Source organism: Taudactylus pleione, unplaced genomic scaffold (genome assembly GCF_031769625.1).
Source record: "Taudactylus pleione unplaced genomic scaffold, aTauple2 ptg000015l, whole genome shotgun sequence".
NCBI lineage: Eukaryota > Metazoa > Chordata > Amphibia > Anura > Myobatrachidae > Taudactylus > Taudactylus pleione.
Window position 1 is genome coordinate 12,134,459 of NW_028284417.1, and position 27,003 is coordinate 12,161,461.

Sequence of the window (27,003 nt, forward strand, 5' to 3'; positions counted from 1 at the left end):
ATATTTAATACAGCAGCGTCATTGACCACGTCACTGGGTTATTTTATAGCCAGAACTGCTCGCAAGATTGTGGTAGCAAAAACCAACCACAAGAATAGCGAGCAGTTCATACGCTGGTCGATGTACTCGATTAATCTAATAAATAGCGGACATGACGTATGGTGCGTGCAGCCAGGGGGCGTTTTTAACAAATAAACGAGCGTATGTTTTGCTCGCTCATTCAGACTTAGAGGTGTGAACAGACTGCAATTTGCGAACTGATCATTTGAATAGCCACCCCTTGTTTTTGAACGAACTACCGCAAATAGCGAACGGCTCTGAATCAGGCCCTTGGTCAGGTGAGAGACATAATTAACAGCCCAGTGACCTGAGAGTTCTGTACCGAAATGCATATACATAACAAAGTGGTCTTCCTTAAGAAATATATGTGCTGAGAGAGATAAATAGGTGAAATTTTTACCAGACAACCGAAAGCTGTCTATACATAGCATTGACAAGCGCTTATTAACTAAGAGAGGCAGACATACAGAACAGAAGGTAAGATATAACTAAGACTCTGTACGACTCAAGTTATACATAGAGATATGACCTATTTGTCCCTGGATCTCGAGCCTGTAACGACTGGTCATATACAAACTCCACACAGCTAGGGCAGTAGTGAGAACCAAACCCACGGTCTTCGCACCATGAGGCAGCAATGCTAACCATAACACAGTCTGCGCTGCCATGAAACTAAAGAACAAATACTATAAGGAAGCGGTAGAGAACTACATCCCAAGTCTGTACAAAATGCCCGCCAATATAATACATATCCTGCCTGACCCTGCCTAACTTCCTGGAGAGTGGCCCCAGGCCTGTATGAGTAGCAGATGTATACAGTCTCGGCAACATGACAATTCTATGAAGTATGTCGGCAGTAAACCAACACAACCACAGGGAGAACATACAAACTCCCCACAGCCAGGGCTATGGTGGGCCGAACCCATGACCTCAGCGATTTGAGATAGCAACGCCAACCACCACACCATCCGTGCTGCCCTGCAAACAGAGGGCCTGATTCAGAGTCGGATGCTATTTGCGCTCGCTCGTTCAGAAAAAGGGGCCGGCTATTTAAATTGAGCGCTCGCTCTTTGCGGTCTGTTGACGCCTCTATGTCTGAGCGAGCAAAACATGCGCTCGCTATTTTGTAAAGACGCCCCCTGGCCGCTCGCATCCTACGTCATCTCCGCTATTTATTAGATTAATCGAGTACATCAAAAGGCGTCTGAACTGCTCGCAGTGCTTGTGGTTGGATTTTCCTACCGCAATCATGCGAACAGAAGAGACAACCAAGTGACGTGGCCGATGAAGCTGCTTTGTTACTTATGCACACCCTTAAAACGCCCGTTTTGACCGTTTGGCACGCCTGCGTTCGGATCTCCACTCCCCGTTTTCAAGTACCTTCCCCTGTTACCACCCACAAACGCCTCATCCTGTTGAGGTTTCCGACCGCACTGACTGGTTGGCGCATGCGCATTACGACCCATACGCATGCGCAGATGTGCGAACATCGCTCGGAGCGAACGAGCGGCCGCTTACGAGCGGCTCTGAATCAGGCCCAGACTCTCTAATAGGGGTATGTGAAAACCTAGGTATTAGTGATCCCAACCGAGGGAGGGAAGTAACCAATAACTATTTAGTCATATCACATCACCTAAGGAGAGCTAAAGGGAGACCGACAGACCATAATACTAAAAAGGACTGTCCCCTAGAGCTCTAGTTACAAAATTCACTCAAAAGCGGGAAGAAAATATATTTATATTGAAAATCTATCGACTAGAGGTGTGTAAACGTATGAGAATGTCTCACTCTTCCTTAGAGAGAGATAATGCTAAGTGAAGTATTATTACAATCAAACTCCCGCCCAAACTCCCAAATGCAGTGTTGTATGACCTAAAGGTACTTATAATACTGCTATATATTGGGATGTGTTATGAAGTTATAGTGGTCTAAGGGTGGATTAGAACCAGAGTCTCCTTGTATACGTCTAAGTTGGGTCTTGAACCTAGACCATTGAGATGCTGGTGGTGCATACTTGTGGTTTTGAGGGTCAAGCCACAGAACTGCATATCTCAGTGTACTGAGCTACTCCATTCCAGTCTTGCAATTCCGTTTAAAATATGACCCCTTGAAAGGGAATGTATCAGAATTTAAATAAGAACGGATGCTACTCTGATCTTTGGTCAAGACTAAGTGTTGCGAGACGGTATTGCTCCCTATTACAATAGCCTGAGCTGTACATGGACATCTATTGTCCCTGGAACACACACACAGATGCGCAGTCACATAACACACCGTATCATGTAATTTCCGAAGCAGGGCGTGTAGTATGCGTGCTGCAGAAGCGAACACACAATATATAACTGCTATACACACACATATACATATTGTAAAGACTTTGTGTATATATATATATATATATATATATATATAAACACACACACACACACACACGCATATACCACATATCTCTGCACACAAAGCATACCTTCCAAGGTTAGCCAAGATGGCTATTTAGCATTGAATGTTATGGGAGTCTGAAAGAGAGCCCGTAGGACTCTCCTGGTAAGTGACAGACAGATGAAACATACTGTACCTCATTGCTCACTACTGCCCACTGTTCTGCAGAGTTCCATAATACTTACATTCAGGCTTTCCTGCCGCTGAGCGCCTCAGCAGGTGGGCACTCTGAAGGAGGGATGTATAGTAGTCTCTAGTTGACAAGCCTGCTGAGAGGCATGTGTGCTATGGGAGCTGCTAATCTAGATTGACCAAAGGGTTGACTGGTACTATGGGAGCTCCATGTGAGACCTCCCCGGCCGATCCCCGAGTGGGGTTACGGGAGTTGCCTCTAAACCCGACCCCCAGGCCCCGTTAATCAGCAAGTCTATCGCGCTAGCTGGACTAAAGCCTGCTTGGGAATAGAAGCCTACGGACCGCTGGTTAAAATAGCAGGACCATGCTGGGTCAGCACTGCGCTACTCTGGCACTAAATCTACAGTGCCCTGTCTGAGCGGGACGCGGGCTTAGACTATTTCAGCATGGGGAGCAAACGTGGAACCCCCGCATTCAAACACTGAAGGTTAGTGGTTAGAGCCACAACCGGTGTATGCTATCCTAAAAGTGACAGCCGCAGAAGCACCGCACTGTCACTAAGCCCAGATACTCAGGAGCAGTGGTCATACTCACGAGACTGCTGCGGGCGGGATGCTGGACTAGGGGGCAAGCGAGGAACCCCGGATATGAGCCGGTGTCAGCTGTGGTGGGTCATTGAGGAGTCCGACGACTCCATATGTGGGAGCCCCCCTCAGGGTCACCGGAACAGGCTGCAGCAGCCGTGGCAGTGCCCTTCCTGGCGGCTCCCACGTAGCAGACAGGCTGCCGCAGTAAGCAGTAGGACTGTCCTCACTTGTAAAAATAAAGTTAAAAATGATTAACAAAAGGCGGGAGACAACCTAATGTGCACCGGCTCTCTCGGGCACATTTTCTAAACTGGGGCTGATGGGGCATAGAGGCGGAGGAGCCAATCACACTTTTAAATTATTTAAAGCGCCAGGCTCTACTCTACCACCGTCTACACTCCATTGTCTATGCTCCAGTGTCCCCTAGTGGATGATGGAGAAAAATGTATTAATATTTAACAATATACTAATATTGAGTAACGTTTCTACAATGCTACCTCTTCAATTTCATCTTCTACAGAATCAACAGCTTTTACTACTGCCCTTCCTGGTGCATGCTGCAAGCGGAGTCTGCTGGAGCCTGCATTTTTGTTATCACCAGAAAACTGGGCAGGAACTTTCCCTGTTCCACTGATGTTTTGTTCCCAAAGAAGACTATTGCTGGAGTTGTGATTTGTAACTTTGTTGTTGCTTAAATCTAAACTACTTTGGTCATTGACTTTAGGAATGGAAGGTAGTGTAGTGTTGGAACTGTTGCCAAAAAGCTCCTCCATTAAACTGGATTTTTTTTCTTTCTGTATGTCCAGCTTGAAATTGGTTATTATAGGTTCATCAGATACATCTTTCTTTTGACTATAAGCAGCTGATCTTCCACTTCCAAATGATGGAGTATAGCTTCCAAATTTAAAATCCCCAGAGGTTTCTACACCTCTATGACTGGTTAAATCTCTTTCTGACTGGACTGGTAGCCCATTGAACAATTTCTCAGTTTGCTCTGAGAACGTGTATGTTTTTTGCTTTCTATTTGTTGTGTCTACATTAAATGGCATATCAGCACGATGTGTTGGAGAAAGGGGTTTAGATGAATCTGAAAAAAAGGAGTCTTGGTTCTCTTTATCAATTTCAAACATCTTTGCAAGCAAGAGCTTCTTTCTAAGTCTCTCTTCTTCAGTTCTGTTTAGGTTTTCTTCTTTTACAAGATTATCTTGATATAATGAGTCCTCTTTCCTCTTTTTTTCTAATTCTTCCTTTTCCCACTCTGAAAGGATCATAAAAATGTTAAAATCTGATCTCAAATAAGAGAAACCCAGTGATAGTAAAGACCAAAAAACCCACAGGAATGTGGCAATACATTTAATGTATGTTAAGTAGATGTGCTCAAGATTCATATTTTTTAAATTTTTATGCTGTAAAGCTTAAAAACGTCTGGTTTACTTCTGAGACTTTTACCCTTTGTGTTTTAGGCAGGTTAGATTTGGTCTTTGACTATTAATGGTTAGCATTCATAGATGGCTTAATAGCAATGGTCAGCAGTTTTACCATTGATAGGAAGGACTGATGGTAAACATAGGTGGTGGAGGTGTACATGTGTGCATCCATGAGGCCTGATTCGGAGACGTACGCTAACCCGTAAATGTTTATTTTGTTGATCGTTAGAAACCACTGACTATCAATTGCTGTACCTTCAATGGTTAACCCTAATGCAATTTAGGCACCACTTACCCTGGGGGGAGTAATGAGGAACAACATTATCCTTCCTGGTGGGCTCACCCAGCTGAAAATCAGTGCCTATCCAATGCCTATGCTGGTCCCGGAAGGATGCTCCACAGCATCATCAACATAAGCATCAGCGAGGGTAGTAGCAAATGTGGCGCATTCCTGGTGCCAGTGTGGACAGTTTGTATTGCCAAGGCTAGAATGGTCTTCTCTGCCTCCTGGAGGCGGAACAATGCTAACTGACCCTTTCAGTCCTGTGTGCCTTTTCCCAGAGGCAGCATGCGGACTCAGTAAGTGCACAACAAGGCGCTGTCACATGCTGCGCTCCCTTGAACTCTGTTCCCGACCCCTCCACAGAGCATCTTCATCAAATCCTGTTGACCTTTGCTCACTGTCAGTTATTAGCCACATTCATTCCCCCAACCGCCCCCACAAACAAAAGACTTCCGTTTATTATTTGTGTGATTGTCAGTTTCCCAGTCTGCTACCCCCACCATCTTCGTTAATTTGCACTCACCACCTACTGTTCCTGATTCCCTGCACACAAGCCACACCTTTTTTCCACTTTTGCCCTTTAGAGCAAAATAATTAAGTGTTCCTGGTGCTTATCAAACAGTACAATCATATTCCTTTAGATGTGTTTGTTTTAGATAAAATAAATGGTGACCCTCTGTTATACATTGTTAATATCACATCTATAAAAACAAAACAATAAAACATAGGGGGCACGCTAAGAACTATCAAGTAGCTTCGAATACAATATATTGATAAAAATAATTCATAGGTAGAGAGTTAATGTGATATAAGAACTCACTCATATAAAAAATATACAAGTATTGAAACAGAAAAAAAAAACAATTAAATAATAAAACATCTATTGCCCCACAGGTGGCTCCACAAATTTGCAGCCTGGATCTCCCTTTTCCTTTTCTTTGACCCTCCCTCCATCAATATCCCGATTGATAACCCCTTTACCTCTGCTGCCTCCAACGTCTCTCCCTCACACCCTCCTGTTGACTGTAGCAATGGTTATCCTTCCCCACCCACAGCTTTGGTCACTTCCTCAACATTGTTTTCTCCAACATTTCTATCTTCTCAAATTCTTGTTTCCCACATTCTGACCACCACCTTTTCTCCTTCTCCCTATCTTCACCATCTGCTTTTAAATTGATGGGCACTAAGCGCAATTTCAACAATCTTGACCCTGCCTCATTCTCCTGATCGCTCTAATCCTCGCTCCTATCACTCATTAGGCTCATACCCTTAACAACCTATCTCTTGCTTCCGCTCACAACTCATCAGCTCCAGCGACTTCCGTCAGTCTCCGATTGTCCAAATCCCAACCCTAAAGGCAGGTTTCCACTTATAGATATACAAACGAGAGCACGATTACGACATTGCAATCGTGTTCTCGTTTGTATATCTAGCGATGTGCCTAGACTGAACGTTCACTCGTTCAGTCCAGGTACATCCCTCATGCCCGCACATGCTGAACCTGACAAGATCGTCAGGTTGACCAGCATGTACGGGAGATGTCGGAAGCGACCAGCGGGCACACGCATCGCTGGTCGCTTCCGACCAAAACATGCCCAATGCATGCGAGATTTGCAAGCGATTGCATGATAACGGTGTCATTATCGTGCAATCGCTTGGTTAAATCGCTAAGTGGATACCCCCCTTAACACTCCAAACTGACCAAATTCTTCCAAAAATGCTCCCGTATTGCCAAATGTCTGGAGAAAGTTTCACTCTCTCACTGACTTTCCGCACTTCAAACTTATTCTCTCAAATTACCGGGTCAAGTGTTTTTACCAGGTAATTTGCTGATCGACACTGGTATTTTTTCCATCTGAAAGGGTCTTTAACCGTGGTAAAAAGGGTCAAAGCAATTTCGACCTGGGTTGACCCTTTCAGACAGAAAAAATACCAGTCTTTTGATCAGCAAATTACTGGGTAGTGATTGCAAAATACGTGTTATAGCGTGAGGGACTCTTACAGATGCTGGCCCAATAACATACTCAGTGTCTCCCCAAGGCCCCAACCATTCACCACTGGCGGCAGCGTCTCTTCATCCAGTCGCCGCCTGAGACCTCCACCTCCGGGTCAGAAGACGCTGCCGGGCTCTTTCTCCCATGGATCTCTGAGTGTTCAGCTCCATATTGAGACAAGGCTGTGGTCTGACCGAAAGGCTGTGGCCCTGGTAAATAGCATACATACATACTGGATACATGCACACTGCACACATACTGCTATCTACCCTTGCCCCCTCCCTACTCCCACCACTGCTTGCTCCTAGCCCCCTTCTTGCCACACAGCACTGTCGCAACTATTGTCTGCACTTACCCCCAACACTGCTTGCCCTTATTCCCTGCTACAACCAACTTCTCCATGCCTATAACTCCAGCTCCACCCCAACTGCTGCTTGCCCTTAACCTCAACTGTTACCTGCCTCCAGCACTGCCCTCACCCCCCTATAGAATGTGATGGGACCCAGAAACAGTGGTGTAGGACCCCAATTTTTCACATTTTTTTGTTTGGCGTGATCACTGCTGCCACTACTATCACTGGCTACAGGATCCAGTTTAAACTTCTCACCCTAACCTTCAAAGTACTTTCACTCTCCACTCCCTCCTAAATCTCCAACCGCCGCCTTTCCTTTCCACTGATTACCTCCTCTCACTCACGACTCCAAGAGTTCTCCATAATCTTTGGAATGTTCTCCCTCATTTTAATACACTTCTTCAACATCCATTGCTTCAAACGTTTCCTCAAAACCTACTTATTCACCATTGCCTTCCCAATCTCTGCCTAATCCAGTCTTCCCTCTCACATCTTTACCCTTGTTTGCCCCATTACCCCCACTCCTTCACAATGTAAATTCTTGTGACCCTCCGTCCTAGTGTTTCCTACCTCGGCCAACTGGTATATGCCCACATCGGTAATTACATTTATGTGGTATTTGGTTTATCCAGTTTTGTATCTTTGCTATGTATGGCGCTGCGGAAATTTGTGGCACCTTATAAATAAAGGTTAATGATAAAAGTAATACTGAGTTGTATGTATTTATGTGGTCAGTTCACCCCGATGCGTATGCTTGTTTTCATCGCAGTCATCATCTTCCCACTCTAAACATAGCCTATGGTTTGCACGTCCAGTTTCCAACCAGTCAGCACCAAGTGTAAATGCAAAAGGATGGTAGTGGAGCGCCTGTTAAATCAGAACCACACAATTAAATGTAAAAAAGTTTAATAAAATGTATATACCAGATGGAGATAAATACATAGACCACATAAGTAATATAAACCAATGAACATCAATTCAATAAAAATAATGGACCATAAATCAGGTCTCTCACATATAATAATTCATCAGTGTCTTATGAATATTCACTTCTGAATGGCAGTATATCCTATATAATGCTGTTATGTATGTGATAAGTACACACTGTAGCACCCACAGTAGGAAGATGGTTATTTACCTGTAAGCTGTAATTCAGATTTATCACTGTATGACAGAAGAGAGTCCAGTACCTTGTGGAACACCAGGATCCGTTCCCCACGGGTGCCTGGCGTTATACACTTGCCGGGCTGACTTCCGCAGTGGATCGGGGGCCGCACTGAAGATGGTAGCGGCTTTGGATATTTACCGTCAGGTGCACAGCTTGTGTACTCTCCATATGGGGCTGCCTCCTCTCCGATGGAGGGAGAACTGCGGTGCTGTGGCAGGCTCCTTGACATGTTTCTCCGGAAGGTAAGTAATTTCTCTCAGAAGGCAAGCAATCTCCATGATGCTGTGTAGGGTTTATATACTCCCTTAATGAACTCAATTGATCAAATTTGGTTCAATATGGTAATGAAAGGTTTTCTTAATAGAAGGAACAGCGCTTACACATAATTAACACAACATGCCTGTTAGTGCAAAAGCAATACATTTCTATGGCAATGTAGATTGGGTATGAAATAAGTATACAATACTAACATGTTGGAGTGGTGATCAGTTTTATAGATTAATATAAAAATAACTATAATAATGACTATCATACTTTTAAAGAAAAAACTACCCCATAGAATTGTTAGATAATGCCATGAAAGAAACCATAGATTTAGATAGAACATCCCTATTACGGGACAACAAGAAAGATAAATAGGATGATCCCAATAGATTTAACGGATCAAATATATGTGTTTCCAAACAAAATAGTTGGTCACAAAGTTAGGAATATTATTAGAAATTTTTCCATTTTGAAATTTGACCCTGTCCTTAATAGTGAACTTCCCGAAACACCCATAATAGTTTTCAAAAAAGCAGATAATTTAAGACGTAAACTGGCATCGAGTCACTTTAGGTCTACGACAGAACAAAAGAAGACCAATATACTCCCTTGCTTATCTAGACCTACAGGGTGTTTTAAATGCAACCACAGTAAATGCACTACATGGAACATATTGAAAATAGACAAAATAATTCTATGGGGTAGTTTTTTACTTTAAAAGTATCCAGTTCCTTCTTAGTCGACATAGTTGTCCCTTGAGGATGTTATTTAACCAATTTTTTTGGTGGTTACTATCAAAATTTAGAAGGTTATTGCAGTCAACTTCCTTTTGAAAAGTGGATGTCTTAATGTCATTATCAACAATATCTATTTTAACATCTAGAAACGTGATAGTGCAAGGATGGTATGTGTCAGTGAATGACAAATGAAAGTGATTGTGATTCAAGTGATAAACAAATTGAGTAATAGAAGTAATATCCCCCTTCCAAATAAAACATAAATCATCTATATACCTCGTGTACAGGACTAGATTCGCGCCGAATGAACCATTCCATATGTACTCCTCCTTGAATGCGCCCATTTTTTTTAGATTATTAGTCATGTTGGATATGTGATAGTCATTATTATAGTTATTTTTATATTAATCTATATAACTGATCACCACTCCAACATGTTAGTATTATATATTTATTTATCATACCCAATCCACATTGCTTTTGCACTAACAGGCATGTTATGTGTTAATTATGTGTAAGCGCTGTTCCTTCTATTAAGAAAACCTTTCATTACCAGATTGAACCAAATTTGATCAATTGAGTTAATTAAGGGAGTATATAAACCCTACACAGCATCATGGAGATTACTTACCTTCTGAAGAAACTGGGAACATTGTCAGCCCGTAGAAACATGTCAAGGAGTCTTCTGCTAAGACATTTTTATGCTACAGACCACTTACCTTCACCGCTCCTGTACACTGCAGTACGGTAGTCACTCTGCCGCTCATTTCATTGCGGCTATCATCTGCCTCTTACAGCACCCCGGCTTCCCCACTGTCAGGGAGGGCGCAGCTCCACACGGAGATATCAGCAGCTGTTTCTTAGACAGCAATAACCCACAGTCGCAACTTACCACCACCGTGGCGCGATACATTGTGGAACCCAGCCCAGCTAGTATATCACGCTGGGCCTCTGTCGGGAATGGAGCCCGGTGCTTCGAAAGCATTAAGCTACTTTGCCACTCACCATACCACGGCCGCCTCAGCCTGCCACAGCACTGCGGTTCTCCCTCCATCGGAGAGGAGGCAGCCCCATACGGAGAGTACACAAGCTGTGCACCTGACGGTAAAGATCCAAAGCCGCTACCATCTTCAGTGCGGCCTCCAATACACTGTGGAAGTCAGCCTGGCAAGTGTATAATGCCAGGTACCCGTGGGGAATGGATCCTGGTGTTCCACAAGGTACTGGACTCTCTTCTGTCATACAGTGATAAATCTGAATTACAGTTTACAGGTGAATAACCATCTCCCTACTGTGGGTGCTACAGTGTGTAATTATCACATACATTACAGCATTATATAGGATATACTGCCATTCAGAAGTGAATATTTATGATAAGACACTGATGAATTATTATATGAGAGAGACCTGATTTATGGTCCATTATTTTTATTGAATTGATGTTCATTGGTTTATATTACTTATGTGGTCTATGCATTTATCTCCATCTGGTATATAAATTATATTAAAACTTTTTTACATTTAATTGTGTGGTCATCTGATTTAACAAGCGCGCCACTACAATCCTTTTGTTCTTGTTGTACCTGCTGTGTGAGCTGCTCGTTACTTCAGGAATATATCTCTGTCCTGTCAGCGCACCTTTTTAGAATTTATTCCAAGTGTAAATGCAATTTGCATGTGACTCAGTAGTTGTTTACACTTCAGAGATTGCACAGTGTAAAGTGGTTAAGATACATGCACAAAATTGGCTTGCGTTAAACTCTGTATCTGCCCCTTTGTCACATATCATAACTTAAAAATAGCAAGCTTGATCTTTTCATACCGTCACGCAGTTTTTCTGCTTGGTCCTCCAAAATCTTCTGCTTTCTATCTCTGCTTTGCTTCTCTTCTTGATCTCGTTTTCGTTCCGCCTGCTCTTTTTCTTTTCTAAGCTTCTCGGCTTCCTGTTTGAGCTGCCTCTCAAGATTGTCTTGCTCCTTTCAAAAACACGCAACATGTGTGATAAAGTTCTCTCTTAATTAAAATATGTATTTATATATACACAATAGTCAAAGTGAGTAAAAACACAATAGAATATTAGTATGTTTGATAACTGGAGTAAAAGGCATTCATATGATATAGCAATTTTTGTCTTAGAAACATATCCGATTGAATACAAACTTGGTGCAGAATGTAAACACTGAATGTGCATTACTCCACAATTGGATCAATACAAATAAAATACAGGTACTACTCAATTTGTTTTAGGAGCTCATTCATTCACTAAAAGCAAAGTAAAAAGAAAAAAAAAAAAAAAGGCGGAGTAGTAACTTTGCACCCGGGCAAACCAATTGCATTTATAGTGTAAATACTGGCTGCTTTTGTATGTAGCCTACAAATGCTGGACAGCTTTATATTTACACTGTTATTCATATTTGAGTTTGGATACATCCCTGAAAACTAAAACTCTCTGCCCCACCTGCAGTGCAACATTTCTCCTTTTTGTTTGTTGCTTTGCTCCCTACTCTGAATCAGTCCCTTACTGTTACTGTACTGCACCACCCGGTTTGATTTGATCCGAACAAAAGTGTTGGTAATTGTTTTACTGTATGCAAATATGGGGCTTTTACTTTGTTTACTCAACAGTTTGAAGATTTTAAGGATATAGTTTATGAATGCACTTTAACACATTATTGATTAACAAAGTGCGATGCTAATTGTTTAACACCCAATGATCCATTTACTATTTTACACACAAAAACAACTGTGTGCATGAGCATATGTGTATAACTAGATGCTAAACACTTAGTCTTCCACCATGTTACACAATAGTGTGTGTTAAAGTGCATTTATGAGGGTCTGAAATCCCATGCATCATCTAAAAAAGGTGAAATCACTAAAATTCAAGCAAAATCACTGTATAGCAAACTAGCCATTAATATAGGTTGTATAATGAAAGGTTCATTTTATTACAATTCTCAGAACTTTCTGCCGACTCTCCATTTCGTCATCTGGAGGTGGGGGTGGTGGCGGTGAAGAAAATTCCAGCCATGCATAATCGTTAGTTTGAACACCAATGCTGACGCCAAGGTTTGTCCCTGTAACAACAACAGATTTCTATCTACAATACAGACATTTGCATAGGATACTCAAACCTATAACAAGGTACTTGTATGACCTGTGCATTTAAGAAATATCCCGTTTACCTTTTTTCCTAGGAGTAATTTCAGTGTCTCTCTTAGATGAAGGTTTTGAGAAACGGTAAGCAAATATATTTTTGATATCCAGTTCCCTTTCTTTTTCCTGTTTGAAAAATATAGTAATACAGATAGTTAGAACAGCAGATGCAGAACTGGGAAGACTTCAGCTAGTCAGGGGAAGTTGGTGCACTGGTTATTCGGTATAATTAAAAAGCCTGATGAATTTTTGAACTGCTTTGAAATCCACTGTATTTCTCAAGGATTAACTAGGCCTCATACTTTCTTTCATTTCATTGTCATCAGGTCAAACCTAGGCTACCCTACCTACAAGGCCGCTTTATTAGTGATTAGTAATATCTATTACAAAATTGCAGCATAGTAAAAAAAAGTCACAGGCCATTGAGAAAACCAAATTATATATAAATATCATTGCTCGAGAAAAAAATAAATAATAAACTTAAAGTGAGAATTTGGGGTTAAAAATGGCTAATGGTGATGTCTACACTGATAAAAGTCATGCTTGAATGGCGGTTTAAATTACACAGACTTTTGGTGATCATGTCCCTATCAAGAGTTTACAGCCCGATGTGGCCTGGATACATGCATATATTTATCATTCCATATGAATAGCTGTTTATTTGTTAAATTACATGAAGCAATTTGAGACAATTGTGAAAATTAAATATTATAGAAATGAAACATACTTTTAATTTTTGAGTCAAGCGCTGGATCTCCTCTTTCAGCAATTTGTTCTCCTCCAGTGTATCATGGGCTTTCTTTCTCTCAGACATAAGCTGCCTCATGAAACTGCTTTCTGACAGTTCACGGTTCTTCTCCAGCTCCTGTGAGAAACAAAACGGATAACGCCAAGGCAAACATTTACAAAGGAAATCCAGTGTGTTATGTGTAAAGGATTATGATACTCTATTTCCACACAGGCTGTAGCTGGACCAGTACAAAGTCCACACCCTTCCACAATTCAGTTCTTTGTTTTAAACTATTGTTTTGTGTTACAAAGAACTCTCCCATTCACAGTTTCAAGTGGTTCTCTCACAAAACAACCTATAACCATTTTACATTGTTCAAAATAACCACATGGAAACATTCAGCCATTTAGGCTTTGAGTTCCAAACACAGGACTAACTGGTTTGAGTCACACCTTCAGTAGCATCAATATCATACTTCCATACACAGAAACTAGCATGTCACTCTAAACTGAATTCCCATACACAATATATCAAACCTCTCACCTAGACATAGGGAACCAAATCTAATACACTTACACAGATCAATGACAACATCCAACACAAGGTGCCTCCCACAGACATTTATTAAGAAAAGAGGCTAGCTCATCGAGTCTCCTCATATCTACACCATGGACTAAGAAGGAACAAGACATCTCTCCTCTCCCTCTCTTTCCTTTCCCAAACCAGATGGATTTTAACAATGAACATATGGTTAAAGGATTCTATTCATAACTGTGACAAGTCCATATTGTGTTAAGCTTCTGTACACACTGACATATATTGGCCAATCAATTGATCGGCATATATATCTCAGGTGCTCGTCGGCCAGTGTGTACCAGCGATATGTCTGAACGACGTCGTTCACAGACATATCGCATCGGCTGTGCTGCACAGCTGATGGACAGATATATCTAACCATCGGCATGCAGCTGCAGCCGCGGGGAGGGGAGGGGGGGGTCGCTGCGTGACCCCCAGCCAGCAGGACCCACGGCTGCCTGGAAGATGATTGTCTTTCAGTGTATATGAATGACAATCATCTATAGATATATCTGCAGATCATTCGATCTACAGATATATCTTTGCAGTGTGTACCCACCTTTACATTTACACACATGGCCTGTATATACTGAACTCGCATGGACGGCCTGCTGTGAAACATGGTAGCTTGTTGGCTTTATATAGAATATAGATATAGGAATGGGTAGCTTCTGTGGATCTCCAACTTTAAACTCTGTATGTGATAGGTAGGTACCGGAAAAAATAAAAATATATATATTGTGTACACTGTGTTTTAACATGTATAAGATATTAAATGTATAGTATGCTCACCATTTTAAATATTTAAACACGCCTTGGGTAAGCTTGGGACCGGTGGTCACAATATGCGATGTTGTCTCTCCCAAAACTTGATTGTTTAATGGTCATATGGTTTATATCAGGTAATGGGAGAAGGACATCATGTATACTGTTGACAAGGGAGGACCCACCTCAGTGAAACCTTGTTGTTCTGTCTTCATCCATAGCAGATGACCCCCTATCATACTAGTGGGGCAATAATCTACAACATATGTTCTAACACATGCAGAGATCAAGCTTCTCAAATGAATGTCCAAAGTGAATGACAATCAATGAAGGGTGAGTACGAACCAACAAGGTTTCATTGTGGTGGTCCTTCTCCCATTACCTGATATGAACCATTAAAGCCTTCCAGCTCTCATCCTAACTTGCTGCTCCATGTTCCTTCCTACCCATCTGTGTCACACCTATTTGTCTGCCCCTCCCTTTTAGAATGTAAGCTCTTACGAGCAGGGCCCTCTACCCTCTTGTACTGTTCCCTACTTCACTTTCATCTACTTCTTACTCCGCACTAGGGAACCTAACACTTGGTTGCTTATGCTCTGCTGCTTATATGGGTGTTATGGTCGCTAATGTAGCAATGTATATTATCCATGTCCTTGTCCTGCATTGTATTGTATTGTACTGTAAGTCACTGCTCACCTATTTGTTTATGTACTTTGTAAGGCGCTGCGGAGCACTTGTGGCACTATATAAATAAATGATAATAATAAACCATATGACCACTACACAATCATGTTTTGGAGAGACATCACATATTGAGACCAGTGGGTAACAGTGCAAGATTACCCAAGGCATGATTAAATACTTCAGTGGACACAATATTTACATTTTCTTTTTTTGGTACCTACCTTGCACATACAGATTTTAAGGATGGAGAAGCGCACAAGCTACAGATTCCTATATCTGTACCAAGTACAGGACTTTACTGGTTGAAGTTGCCAAGTTCTTAGTTCTTAGTTCACACTCCTAACCTTAGGATGAACCCTTTTCAACTGGCGCAGATCATCTTCTCCATTTATATAGAATATTTTGCACTCATAGAAACATATTGGTTTTAGGAGTTTAAATTACTAGGAGTATAAAAAGGCAACGGTTTAGCAGATATTAATACACACTGTGTGATGACAACTGGAGTAATATATTGGTATGAACAATGTGGTGTTTAATATACAAATATTGAGTCAACAGCGATAATAAGTGTTATTGAAGATGGTCATGACAACAAAACACAATTTCTTAAATTAAGCTACATAATGCATAATGTCTTTCTTGATATAAATATAATTGTCTTTGCAGCAATCTACAGATATGGTAAATGGGAAACTGATATGGCACGTGATTAACTAAATGGTTGTGTGTATTTGTTTCAGTATTATACATCACCTATCCTTTATTATGGAGATATGTATACAGTGATATAAGCAAATTAAACTATACTGTGAATGAGCCGCTCTAACATGAGAAGGAACATTTGACTATAGATATCTCTGGAGCCAATATCTCACCCACTGGAAACGAAACACTGCCCCATTAGGGAAAAAGGTATACCTTGACTCTTCTTTCTCGTTCATCAAGTCTACTTTCTGTAAGGTCCAGTTTCTTAGTTAGCTCCTCCCGTTCAGCCAGGTGCCGATTTTCAGAAAGCTGTTTTAACTTCTTTAAAGCACCATTTGCCTTGTACAGTTCATCCTCTGTTTCCTTCAATCTCTTCTCTGCATTTCTCTCTCGTTCCTGGGATTTTCGCAAGAGTTCCTTCAGTGTCCGGATCTCATAATTATACCGAGTTATAAATTGTGACATCTCATTTCCTGTATCTTCAAACTTGTACAAGGCCTTTTCTTGCCTGAACTGTAACGACTTTAGGGTCTTGTTTTCTTTTTGAAACTCTTCTAGTTTCAGTTGAAGTTCAGCTACCTTGTTCCTTAGTTCATTTATTTTTAAGTGTTGAGCAGATAGGACTCTCTTGGTAACACCATCAATGTCCTTCACAGATGACTCTTTATTTACGCTCTGGGAACTAAATCGTGGTCCCCTCTTATTTGACGGATTCTTAGACCTCACCTTCTTTATAGCTAATAAGACATAATTATTAAAGGTAATCTAAAAAAAAAATAAAGATGCAAAAAAGAGAACACTTTATGGTAATTAATCCAACCACATGTCAAGCAAAAGGATTATTTTCCAATTTTGCCATACATGTGATGCCACACAATATTGGATGAGATGTAACTATTTAGCACCTGGGGTCAAGAAGCCATATCACAGAGTAACCTATTAATCTAAAAGGCACATGACAGCAGAAACAGATATAGGGTTGTATCCAATTAGCAGCACTGCTAATGGACCAACACTTTTGAGGTTTTTTCGGGACTTGATGTGTTCCGAAAAATAATCCACAAAGTGCAATTGCGAGAACACATAGGTCCGTGATCTTATCAAGAATCATATGTGTTTTCGCCAGATATATCCAATTTTTGACCAAAATGATAGGATATGGGGAAAAAAAAACAACACATTGTCGAAAAACGGGGATTATAGGCGAAATATCCCCGTTTTTCGCCTCCGACATAATATCTGGGCTAATTGGATACCGGTCATAGACTTGTTGACCAGAATTATGAACACAGACAAAAAGGATTGGTCTTTAATAGATAATTTTGGGGGATGATGATCAATTTAGCCACTTACATCAATATTAGAATGTGACATTTTTTTGATATCAGTGAATGTGTAACTTGTCTAAAGAATTTCTCTTATCTAAATATATTAACATTATATTAGTGGGGAAATAATTTGCTTTTTACTTACACATCTTTTAGTAACTTCTGAAAAAATTATGTTGCTATTTGAATACCTATTGAAAACCTCTATTTTATTTCAAATGATCTAATTTATTCAAATATTATAAATTGTTTATATACATTACTGCATTTTGTGTTATTCTGACAGCCAATGTTGTAATTTTACATCACTGACCTAAGATTTGAAGCAGTCACACAGTCCACTGGATTTTGACTGCTGTTGGGATTCCGGCACCGGCATCCCGACAGCCGGGATAATAACTACATCTCATTTGTATAAAGAACAATTGGCCCGATTCACAGTTGTACGCTTATGCCGCCGCTGTGTATGCAGCTGAGATGTGAAAATATCCAAATGCCACAGACGCAAGTAGATTTATTGAGACGCCTACCTGCGGCTCTGCAAATCCAAGCATCTGCTTATAATACTGCAGCAACTGCGTACAAAGACGGAGCACCATCTGTTGCTCATCATTCGATTATGGCAGTCCTGAGTGAGTCTATGGTCGAGAATGGGAATCGAGATGCCGTAGCCATATTTCTTGCGTACGGGATCACAGACACAGGGTGCGACACGCCCCAGAAATGGTTGCAATAAGCCTGCGTTCTTTGCAGTCACTCCTTGTTATGTCCTACAAACTCTCCCTGACTGTTTATGACACTGGGAGTCAATATACAGTAATGAACCTTGACACATGCACCGTGCGACTTAGACACATGCGCAGATTGCGGAACATCGCTCAACTGTGAAAACATCAGCATAGCGTATAACTCTGAATCAGACCTAATGTGTTCTGTGCCAAATTATCACAAATTCCCTTTATTCAGTTTACATCATGTGTACACAGATGTGTTGCAAAATTAGAAATATATTCTGCCATTCGGCAGCTATGGAGCACAGCCAGATGTGTGGAACTTTAACTGTGTGTCAATAAGTGGCATATACATAAACCCATTACCTGCAAACAAATATAACAAGGCATACTGCATATTTCATACAAAGATCAAGTTAAAGCTAGAGCACACACTTAGTGTTTCCACCTAGCTATAAAATAAGCCACAATTTATTTTAAGCCCACAAAGATGAACAGAAGCTAGCGATGGCAGCTGTGAATTTGAGTGCATGCAGGAAAATGTATATATTAAAACAATATCGAATTTCTATTATGCCAGATTAGCTAAAACTACAAAACTCAATTTAGCAATTATTATCTTCTTTTATTTATATGGTACCACGAGGGGTTTGCAGCGCCTTACAAAGTACATAAAAAGAAAACAGTGCAATAATAACAAGAAAATAGTGCAAAAGACTTACAGTACAAAACATTGCATACAAACTAGAGATGAACAGGTTTTTTTTTTACTCGGTTATGTTCGGATCTCAAAAACGGCATCATATTGGTTATCCGACTCTCAAGTGTTTTGGATAGCCAATAAAATAAATCCAAATTTGCGCTAATTTGGCGAAAAGAACGTAGTCAAAACTAAACTGCTCATCTCTAATACAAACTATATAAACATTGCAGGATATCCAGTCAAAATACCCCCCCAAAAAAGCAGCACTGGCTGAGCCCAAGTGTTTGGTGCTGCTGTTGATAAAGGGGAGGAGATGATGGTTTAGGTCAGGGAATAAAAACAGCTTACAGGGTTCTGCTCAAGAGAGCTTACATTCTATAGGAGTGCGGCAGATAGACGAGTAACAGAAGGGATGGACAGTGAGCGAGAGACATAGAGCAGTAGTTTTGGATGAGAGCCAGAGGGCTTTCTTAAAGAAGTGAGTTTTGAGAGCCAGTTTGAAGCTTTTGAGAGAGGTATAGAGTCTGATAAGGAGAGGAGAGTGTTCCAGTGGTGGGAAGCAGCACAGGCGATGTCTTGGAGGAGGCAATCAGTTGGTAGTAGAGACAGAAGTCATTGACAGAGCGAAGTGGGTGGACAGGAGTGTGGAGGGAGATGTACGGGGGAGAGGAATGGTTGAGGACTTTGTAGGTGAATGTGATCAGTAGTGGAGAATTCCAAGGAATCTCTCTTTAATAGGCTCTCTGTTAATAATTTGGTAAAAGTTTACATGAAAAATCTGAAGTAACTTACAACAAACATAATAAAGAATATAAGCACTGTAGATAGTCATTAAAGTAAGTAATAGTATGTACCATACATTTATAAAGTAAGAAAAACATTGATAGAACACTTACATTGGTTATGAACTGGCGTAATAGAACTAACTTTGTAGTCTGCCTTTTTTTCACGAGGCCACATGGATTTGGAGCTGGGTGTTGGGGATCGGTCAGACCCATATGTTGTGTTGTCCTCATCATCAGAATAATAGGAGTCACTCATCTTGTCAATATCTGGACTATTATCCCGCGTGTTCCTTGTTCTTCCCCTGTCAGCTATAGCCATTTCCTGATCACTCTTCATGTTGCTGCTTATATTTTTCTTTGTGTTATAAGTCTGTTTGCTGGTAGAGTCCTGGCAAGAAGCCACCATTCCTGTAGGTCCGTCAGTCTCATCATATTGGGAGTATGGGCTCCTGCTACTCATGTCAGTGAGCTATACATTTCTGTAAATAAAACAAATGTACATGTAATCACTTTTACTAAAAATTATCAAAAGATAAATATATATTGTGAGTATACTGCATTGTGGAACTATGGCAATAGGATTTCAAACTTAGAAAACTGAACATGGCAAACAACAGAACATGGAATGTTAGTTGATGCATTAGTGCGGTCCAAATTAAGTCTAGCGTTGCAAGATATGCAGAAAAACAAAACTGTATGCTAAAGAATTGCAAGATAACTGATCTATAGTAAGAATTTAAAGAAGTTTTAGTGTTCCTTTTTAAATGTACTTACTGGATGTCCCTACTTGATAGAAAATAACAAACATTTTTAATAATGAATTGTGTACAGAGAGATAGATGGATGTACCTCTTTTACACCAAAGTCCTGGGTCTGACCTGGAATTTGGAACACGTTTCCAACCTGGATCAGACCCGGGACAGACCACTTTTACACCGCGGCGCCGACCCAGACTATGCCAGTCAGCATTGATCCGGCTCTTCCGGCGCAGGTGAGCAGGGCTTCTTCCCCTCCCTCCCTGACCCTCTTACCTCACTCCGTAGTGGTCCAGTAGCAGGGAGGGTGGGGTGCACTGCTCCGTGCTGGTCGGCTCAGTCCTGGTTGCAGTGAACGGTTAGAGATTATGTAATCTCCAAGCGCCACTGAAGCCGGCCAATTGGGCGCCTGTTTACACTGCAGGGTGACACGGGACGACCCGTGGCCATCCCCGCAAACTACCCAAGTTGGATCCCCGGGGCCCTGCACCCAGGTGGATCCATTTACACTGACAAAAATCCCAGGGTGATGCGTGCATCAACCCCGGATTTTTATGTCAGTGTAAAAGGGGTATTATTGGGCAAAAGCAATGCTTCAGGCAAACCTGCCCCTTATTATTATTATCTTGGTTAGCTCACTGGTTCCCAAACTTTTTTGAATCACGGTGCCCTAGAGTATCAGCACTGTTTTCACGGCACCCCTAAATTTAACTTTGTTATTGAGAAATTAAGAAAAAAATGTAGCAAAGTAGTAAAGTGAAGTAAATTGTGCTTACCTGTCATTCTTAGGTTATGTGGTGGTGTTGGACAGGTTTGAGCTTCTGTTTGTCCACATATTTACATTACATGGACCATAAATAATTTGATTTGCTGCTGGACCACCAACCTGAGGCACCCCTGCAAGTGGGGTGCCACGGCGCACAGTTTGGGAACCACTGGGTTAGCTTCATAAAAGGCATAGGACTGCCCAAAACATTACTTCTGTTTAATAAACATTTTGATGTTACAATAATAAAAGTTCATGTGCAAAGATCTTAACACAAATGTATTATGTATACCAGATAGTGCGCATTTCCTAGATCAGGGTAATCTGTATAGCCCAGAAGGTTGCACTAATATAATGAGGCAATGATATACATATAAGTTATACATTTTCACCAGAGAATTGTTAAATTATATATTTTCCACCAAAAGGAGCACATTGATTCACTTCTAGAGATCAATATATGGAGTAATAAAGTACAACTATTTATTGCACACGATAATAGATACACATATACAGGGGCGTAACTAGGTATTTGAAGGTATGTTTATAAGGGCCCCTATACCACCCAATGGTGAAAAATGTATATAAACACATGTAACTTTGACAAGAAAGATGGAACACCCTCAGCTCTGGGCCCCATAGCAGCTGCACCCCTTGCACCTATGGTAGTTAAGCCCCTGCACATATACCATAAAATACAAACAACAATTCTTATAACCAGGTCTTTCTGAAGCTACCTGGAGAGCTATGCAGAATGGATGGGATGTGTTCCATGCTATATTATAGACCAATCGATTCAATTCTTACACAGGAATTTAGTTCCCGGACTGTCAGCCCCATTTCAGCCACATAACACCCATTCTCTACTCCCTTCACTGGCTACCTGTAAGATGGCGAATCTATTTTCAAGAGTGGCTTACTGACTTTCAAAGCCCTACATAACCAGGTTCAAGGTAGTTAAAGCAGCTTCTTATTCCTTACTGCCCTGCTCGCTTACTGTGATCTGTAGATAAAGGACCATTAGCGGTACCTAGAATCTCCTTTAAATTAATTTGTGGGTACAGCTTTTAGCTTTACAGCTCTGACTCTATGGAACTCGCTTCCTCGAAGAGTTCAGACTCTAGGGGGGGAATTCAATCGTATTTTTGGACGCTTTAACTAATGCGTGCCCAACAGAGCAATTCAATTGTTGCTCCATTTGGGTACGAGATCTGCTGGCAATGACGTTTCTGCTTGCAGCCTTCTGAGGTGGCGAGCAGAAATGTGGTAGTTTGGGTGCCCTAATCAGGACTTTGGTCGGTTTAGTGGAATTACGTAGCTAAACCCGATGCTTTTGGGAACCATAATTAATGGGCACCCATAACAATTGAATTGCTCCGTCGTGTGCCCATTAATTATCGCCACAAAATAAAACAATTAAATCCTTTAAAAACCAGACTCTACACTCACCTGTTTAACTAATGCATTTCACTAATGTCCCTTTAGTTTCTAAAAAACAATACAACCCAAATGCTTAGCTCTCTTTTCAAATGAAACTTATTTTGTATATTGTGTTTTTTAAACGCACATGTAAAGCACTTTTGAGCACTATTGGGAAAAAAAGTGCTATATAAATGACATTCTCTTATTATTTAATGAATTCCTGCGATGGCCAATATTTTGCACGAGAATGCACAGGATTATTTGCGCTAAGCATCTTGTCCCATTCTAAGTGCTGGGCACGATGCAGATATGGCATGCCCGGCACTCACGTCCAGCACCGAAGCCCTACTTGAGGGAGCAAACAGAAATCCGCAATAGATGTAGCTTCGGGGCTAGTCGCGGGAATTAATCAAATAATTCCTGCATAAAAATTGAATCGCCCCCCTTTGTTATTAATGAGGGTAGAATATGAGGGAGGGTCTGTGCCCTGGCTTGGAAAAGCAATCACCTAATCTTTTCAGTAACCGCTGATCTGTGTATTTCTCAGAGTAGCTAGTGACTGCATTCATCAACCAACCAAAGAACATATTATATACCCATCCTTGTTATTCTTAGATTTCATGTGCTGTAATAGTTTCATTATTATTACCGTTATTAAGCAATACACTTCAAAAAGGTGACTATGCAAGATAATTGAAACAAAACAGTGGAGTGATCATTCTAAAAATATGAAAACCGTTCATAAGCATTTTTATGACTTTTCAGTACATGGAACTTCAATATAGATGTCAATTTATGAAATGCACGGTAACAACTGATTGTGAGAATTTGCCATAGATGCAAACATTAGCATATCATTTCCAGTGCAATCCAAGTGGACCTTGCTTCACTGCAGTCTTCATAATTACAAATACATTGAAGAAAGTTATCATCTTGAATTGTAAATAATTTACAAACTAGGAGAACAGGTGATAACCCTAATTTATGCATAAGCAAAATTGTTTTGACAGGTGTACGTATAGAAAAAAAACCATTTCCCTCGGACAAATTTTTAAAACCTAATAAATAGGCACAGATGGTAAAGGTGCCCACACACATAGCGATGTGCCGATGTGTACGATTTCCCTTGAAACTCTCCCCGGCAGCTCAGCAAACGATCTGCACACAATTGGGTGTCCAATCTTCATACGATCTCTCCTGCATCCAGACTTTCACAGTGCTTCGGGTCCTAGATTGTCAGAACTGCCCTACTGCACGACAGATCTGACGATGCGATGTGCGACCAGCGTGGACGCGCATCGCATCGTGAGTGGGGACTCACGATTTACTCTCAATTTGGCCATAATTTTACACAATCTGTCGTTAAAATGTGTCAGAATCGGCCAGATCGGGTAAAATATCGCCATGTGTGTGGCCAGCTTAACTCAAAACGTTCTGCACCAAACTCGACCAATATTAAATACATAAGGGCCCCTGTCTCATTACACTATTATATGTAGACAAATCAGTGTATATAGCTGGAGGGTGCTACTGGTGATCTTGAAACAAACTTATGCTGGCCACACACACACCGATATTTTACCCGATCTGGCCGATTCCGACACATTGGAACGACAGATCGTGTAAAATATGGCCAAATCCTCAGTAAATCGTGACTCCCCTCTCACGATGCGCATCCCCGGTGTTCGCACATCGCATCGTCAGATCTGCCGTGCAGTAGGGCAGATCTGACAATCTAGGACACCATGCACTGTTAAAGTCTGGATGCAGGAGAGATCGTTTGAAGATCGGGCACCAGATCACGTGGAGATCGTGTGCAGAGCTGCCAGGGATAGTTTCAAGGGAAGTCGTACACATCGGCTCATTGTGTGCAGATCGCTATGTCTGTGGCCAGCTTTAGAGACAGAAAGAGCAACAAAGTTGTTACAACAAATGGGTGCTTATCTTCACTCAATTCCCTGGTTGTACCAAGGAGGGATTGCAGCAGATATCTCTAATATCTGCAGCAAGCCTCCATTTCCAATCTCAAAAGCAGCACCCACAGATTTCAGATTTAACAAGCTCCGGTAATGTATGGGAGCAAATGACAATCATCCATTTCCTCCTAAACACCGGAAAACGGATGAAAGCTGATGTTCAGACAAGTTGTTTAAATCAAACAGATTTAACCAACTTGCCTGAATTACCTTTTTCGTGTTTTCTGGTGTTTGGGAGAAAATTGCTGATTGTCATTTGCTCCCATACATTACCAGATCTCCATTCCAAGTCCAACCAACTAGCTGGGTGGTTGTAGGAAATTTGGTCTGGTGTATGGCCTGCTTTACAGGCCAGGTTTCAAGGAAAGCCATACTTGAGCACAGGTATCTTAATGAGTACCTCAGTTATTTTGATTTAACCATCTGTGCTCAAGCATGAATATCACTGAAACCTGGACTGTTGGTGTGCCTTGAGGTCTGAGGTCGTGAAACACTGATCTAGACCATGCAGCTAACACCAACTCTGGATCAGTGGTTCTCAAACTCTGTCCTCAGGACAGGGCCGGCGCTAGGCTGTGCTGCGCCCAGCGCCGTCCTCTGTTGCCGCCCCTTCCCTCCTCCTGAGCTTAAATATCTCCTATAGCGCTAGGAGGGAGGTGGGCGTTTCCTGCGCCCTCCGCAAACAGTAGCACTCCGGGCGAGGGACCGGCTTGCCCGTGCCTGGAGCCGCTACTGCCGCAGGACCAGGGCTGTAATTAAGGTAGTGCGACCAGTGCCATGGCACAGGGTGGTGTTTGGGACTGTCAATTTTCTGTTTATTGTCATTCTCACTTGTAGCTTCCTCTTCTTTTATCCCCAGCATCTCCTGGCCTCCCCTATCTCTTCCCGATGAGGCCATGGCTCTTTTTTTGGTGTTTCATCTTATCTTCCTATTTGAAAAGTAGGTGGGGGGGGGCGCCAATGCTCTTTCTGGCACAGGGCACCAAAAAGTCTAGTTACGGCTCTGCTCAGGACCCCACACAGGTCACATTTTCCCGGTCACCCAGCAAGTGCACAGGTGTATTCATTACTCACCAACACATTTTAAAAGATCCACAGATGGAGCCAATTATTTCACTTGTGAGGAGAACTGGAAAACATGCACTGTTTGGGGTCCTGAGAACAGAGTTGGAGAACCTGTGCTCTAGATGATGTTAGTGGTACAGTGACAAACAGCGGTAAGCTAATATTACTGCTGGTTGTTAAATACAGAATGGAGGACATTACCCCTTTAAGGTGCCTACACTATTAGCAATATTTTACACAATTTGCTAGATTCCGACGCATCGTGACGACAAATCGTGTAAAATATGCCCAAATCATGAGTTTCCACTCACGATCACGATGCCAATGCGCGTACCCGGAGGGGGTACATCGCATCTTCAGATCTGCCGTGCTGTAGGGCAGATGACAATCTCAGTCATGATGCACTGGAATAGTTAGGAGGCACAATAGATCGTTTCTCACATTGGACAGTTTTTAACACCAAATCGTGCCCACGACTGCCAGGGAGCTGCTGGGGAGAGTTCAAGGGGAAGTCGGACACAATGTCGTGAGCACATCGCCAAGTGTGTTGGCGCCTTTAAGAAGTGCCAAATGGGTTGTCCTCGTTCTTAAATGTAGCCCATTATGTTTTAATTAGATGCTAAAGCCGGGTCCAGGGTGCACTGCTAATAGACCATCTTTCTACTTGTTCTGTCTCTAAAGGTAATTGTACGCTGCCTATGGTCACTTTTCCGGGTCACACAGAGGAATGGATCTGTATGTCTATTACAGAGCCTCCACCAGGTGATAATATCGGTCACAACATATGAACATAGACATGTGGGCCGCAGGCCAGTCTTACCCCGCTACTAAGCGTGTCAGCAGGCGAGTGATGGGTATCTCCGGCCGCTCCCTGTACAGAGACTGGAGTCGGACTGTGCGTCGCTAAGCGCTAATGTCTGTGTCCCAGCCCGCTGTCAGCTATGTATGTACACACAGCTCCACGGTAACGGAGAGGAGGTTTCTTTATTCATCTAACCCACATCGCTGCGCTCCATCCAGCCCACAGCGCACTGAGCACAGGCACATGACCTGCACCAGGCAACAATCCAAGCAAGGGCCGGCCTCATTGGAGGAAAGTAAGGCCCTGTGTGATTAGCTCATCATCCATGTACAGTGAATTTCACTGGAGTGCTCTATGTGGCGTGCTGGTTGCTCGGTTACCTGCTGTATGCTGTTATTAGTTAATTAGCAATCTCAGAGGCAGTCACCCGGAGTCTCCAAACATAATAGGTTTTTATTTACTCTTTTTAAATTAAAGAGCCTGTATTGATCTATCACCTACCAGTGCTTTGTATTTTTATATACTAGTAAATGTAACATAAGAAATAGTTACATATATATGGATCTGTCAGATACCAATTACACCCAAAAATGTACATACCTGCA

At 41.7% G+C, this 27,003-nt stretch overlaps 2 protein-coding genes across 3 annotated transcripts in view; one reads left to right on the forward strand and one right to left on the reverse strand.

Moving 5' to 3' along the window:
- Window positions 1-1,470: 1,470 nt before the first annotated feature.
- Window positions 1,471-26,683, reverse strand: LCA5 (lebercilin LCA5). Its single transcript, XM_088471649.1, has 8 exons — window positions 26,417-26,683; window positions 19,724-20,091; window positions 16,279-16,802; window positions 13,330-13,467; window positions 12,632-12,728; window positions 12,399-12,523; window positions 11,269-11,422; window positions 1,471-4,479 (listed from the first exon to the last, which is right to left on the reverse strand). Exons 2-8 carry the CDS (start codon window positions 20,070-20,072, stop codon window positions 3,707-3,709), a joined length of 2,160 nt encoding a protein of 719 aa, XP_088327775.1. The 5' UTR covers window positions 20,073-20,091; window positions 26,417-26,683; the 3' UTR covers window positions 1,471-3,706.
- SH3BGRL2 (SH3 domain binding glutamate rich protein like 2) overlaps window positions 26,228-27,003 on the forward strand; it is a 36,201-nt gene continuing 35,425 nt past the window's right edge. Inside the window, exon 1 of one of the 2 annotated variants that reach the window (XM_088471663.1) lies at window positions 26,228-26,277. The gene's annotated coding sequence lies outside the window, so the exon portion shown is untranslated. Of the gene's footprint in view, window positions 26,278-26,534; window positions 26,694-27,003 lie in introns of those variants that run through there. The other variant, XM_088471673.1, reaches the window with a different exon arrangement.

Bases quoted from the DNA above. Each gene is read 5' to 3' on its own strand.
- LCA5 (XM_088471649.1), bottom strand. From the start codon at position 20,072: ATGAGTAGCAGGAGCCCATACTCCCAATATGATGAGACTGACGGACCT. The intron at 13,468-16,278 runs GTATACCTTTTT...TGTTTCTCACAG, and splicing joins AACGAGAAAGAAGAGTCAAG to GAGCTGGAGAAGAACCGTGA. The intron at 12,729-13,329 runs GTATGTTTCATT...TTTTTCAAACAG, and splicing joins GCTTGACTCAAAAATTAAAA to GAAAAAGAAAGGGAACTGGA.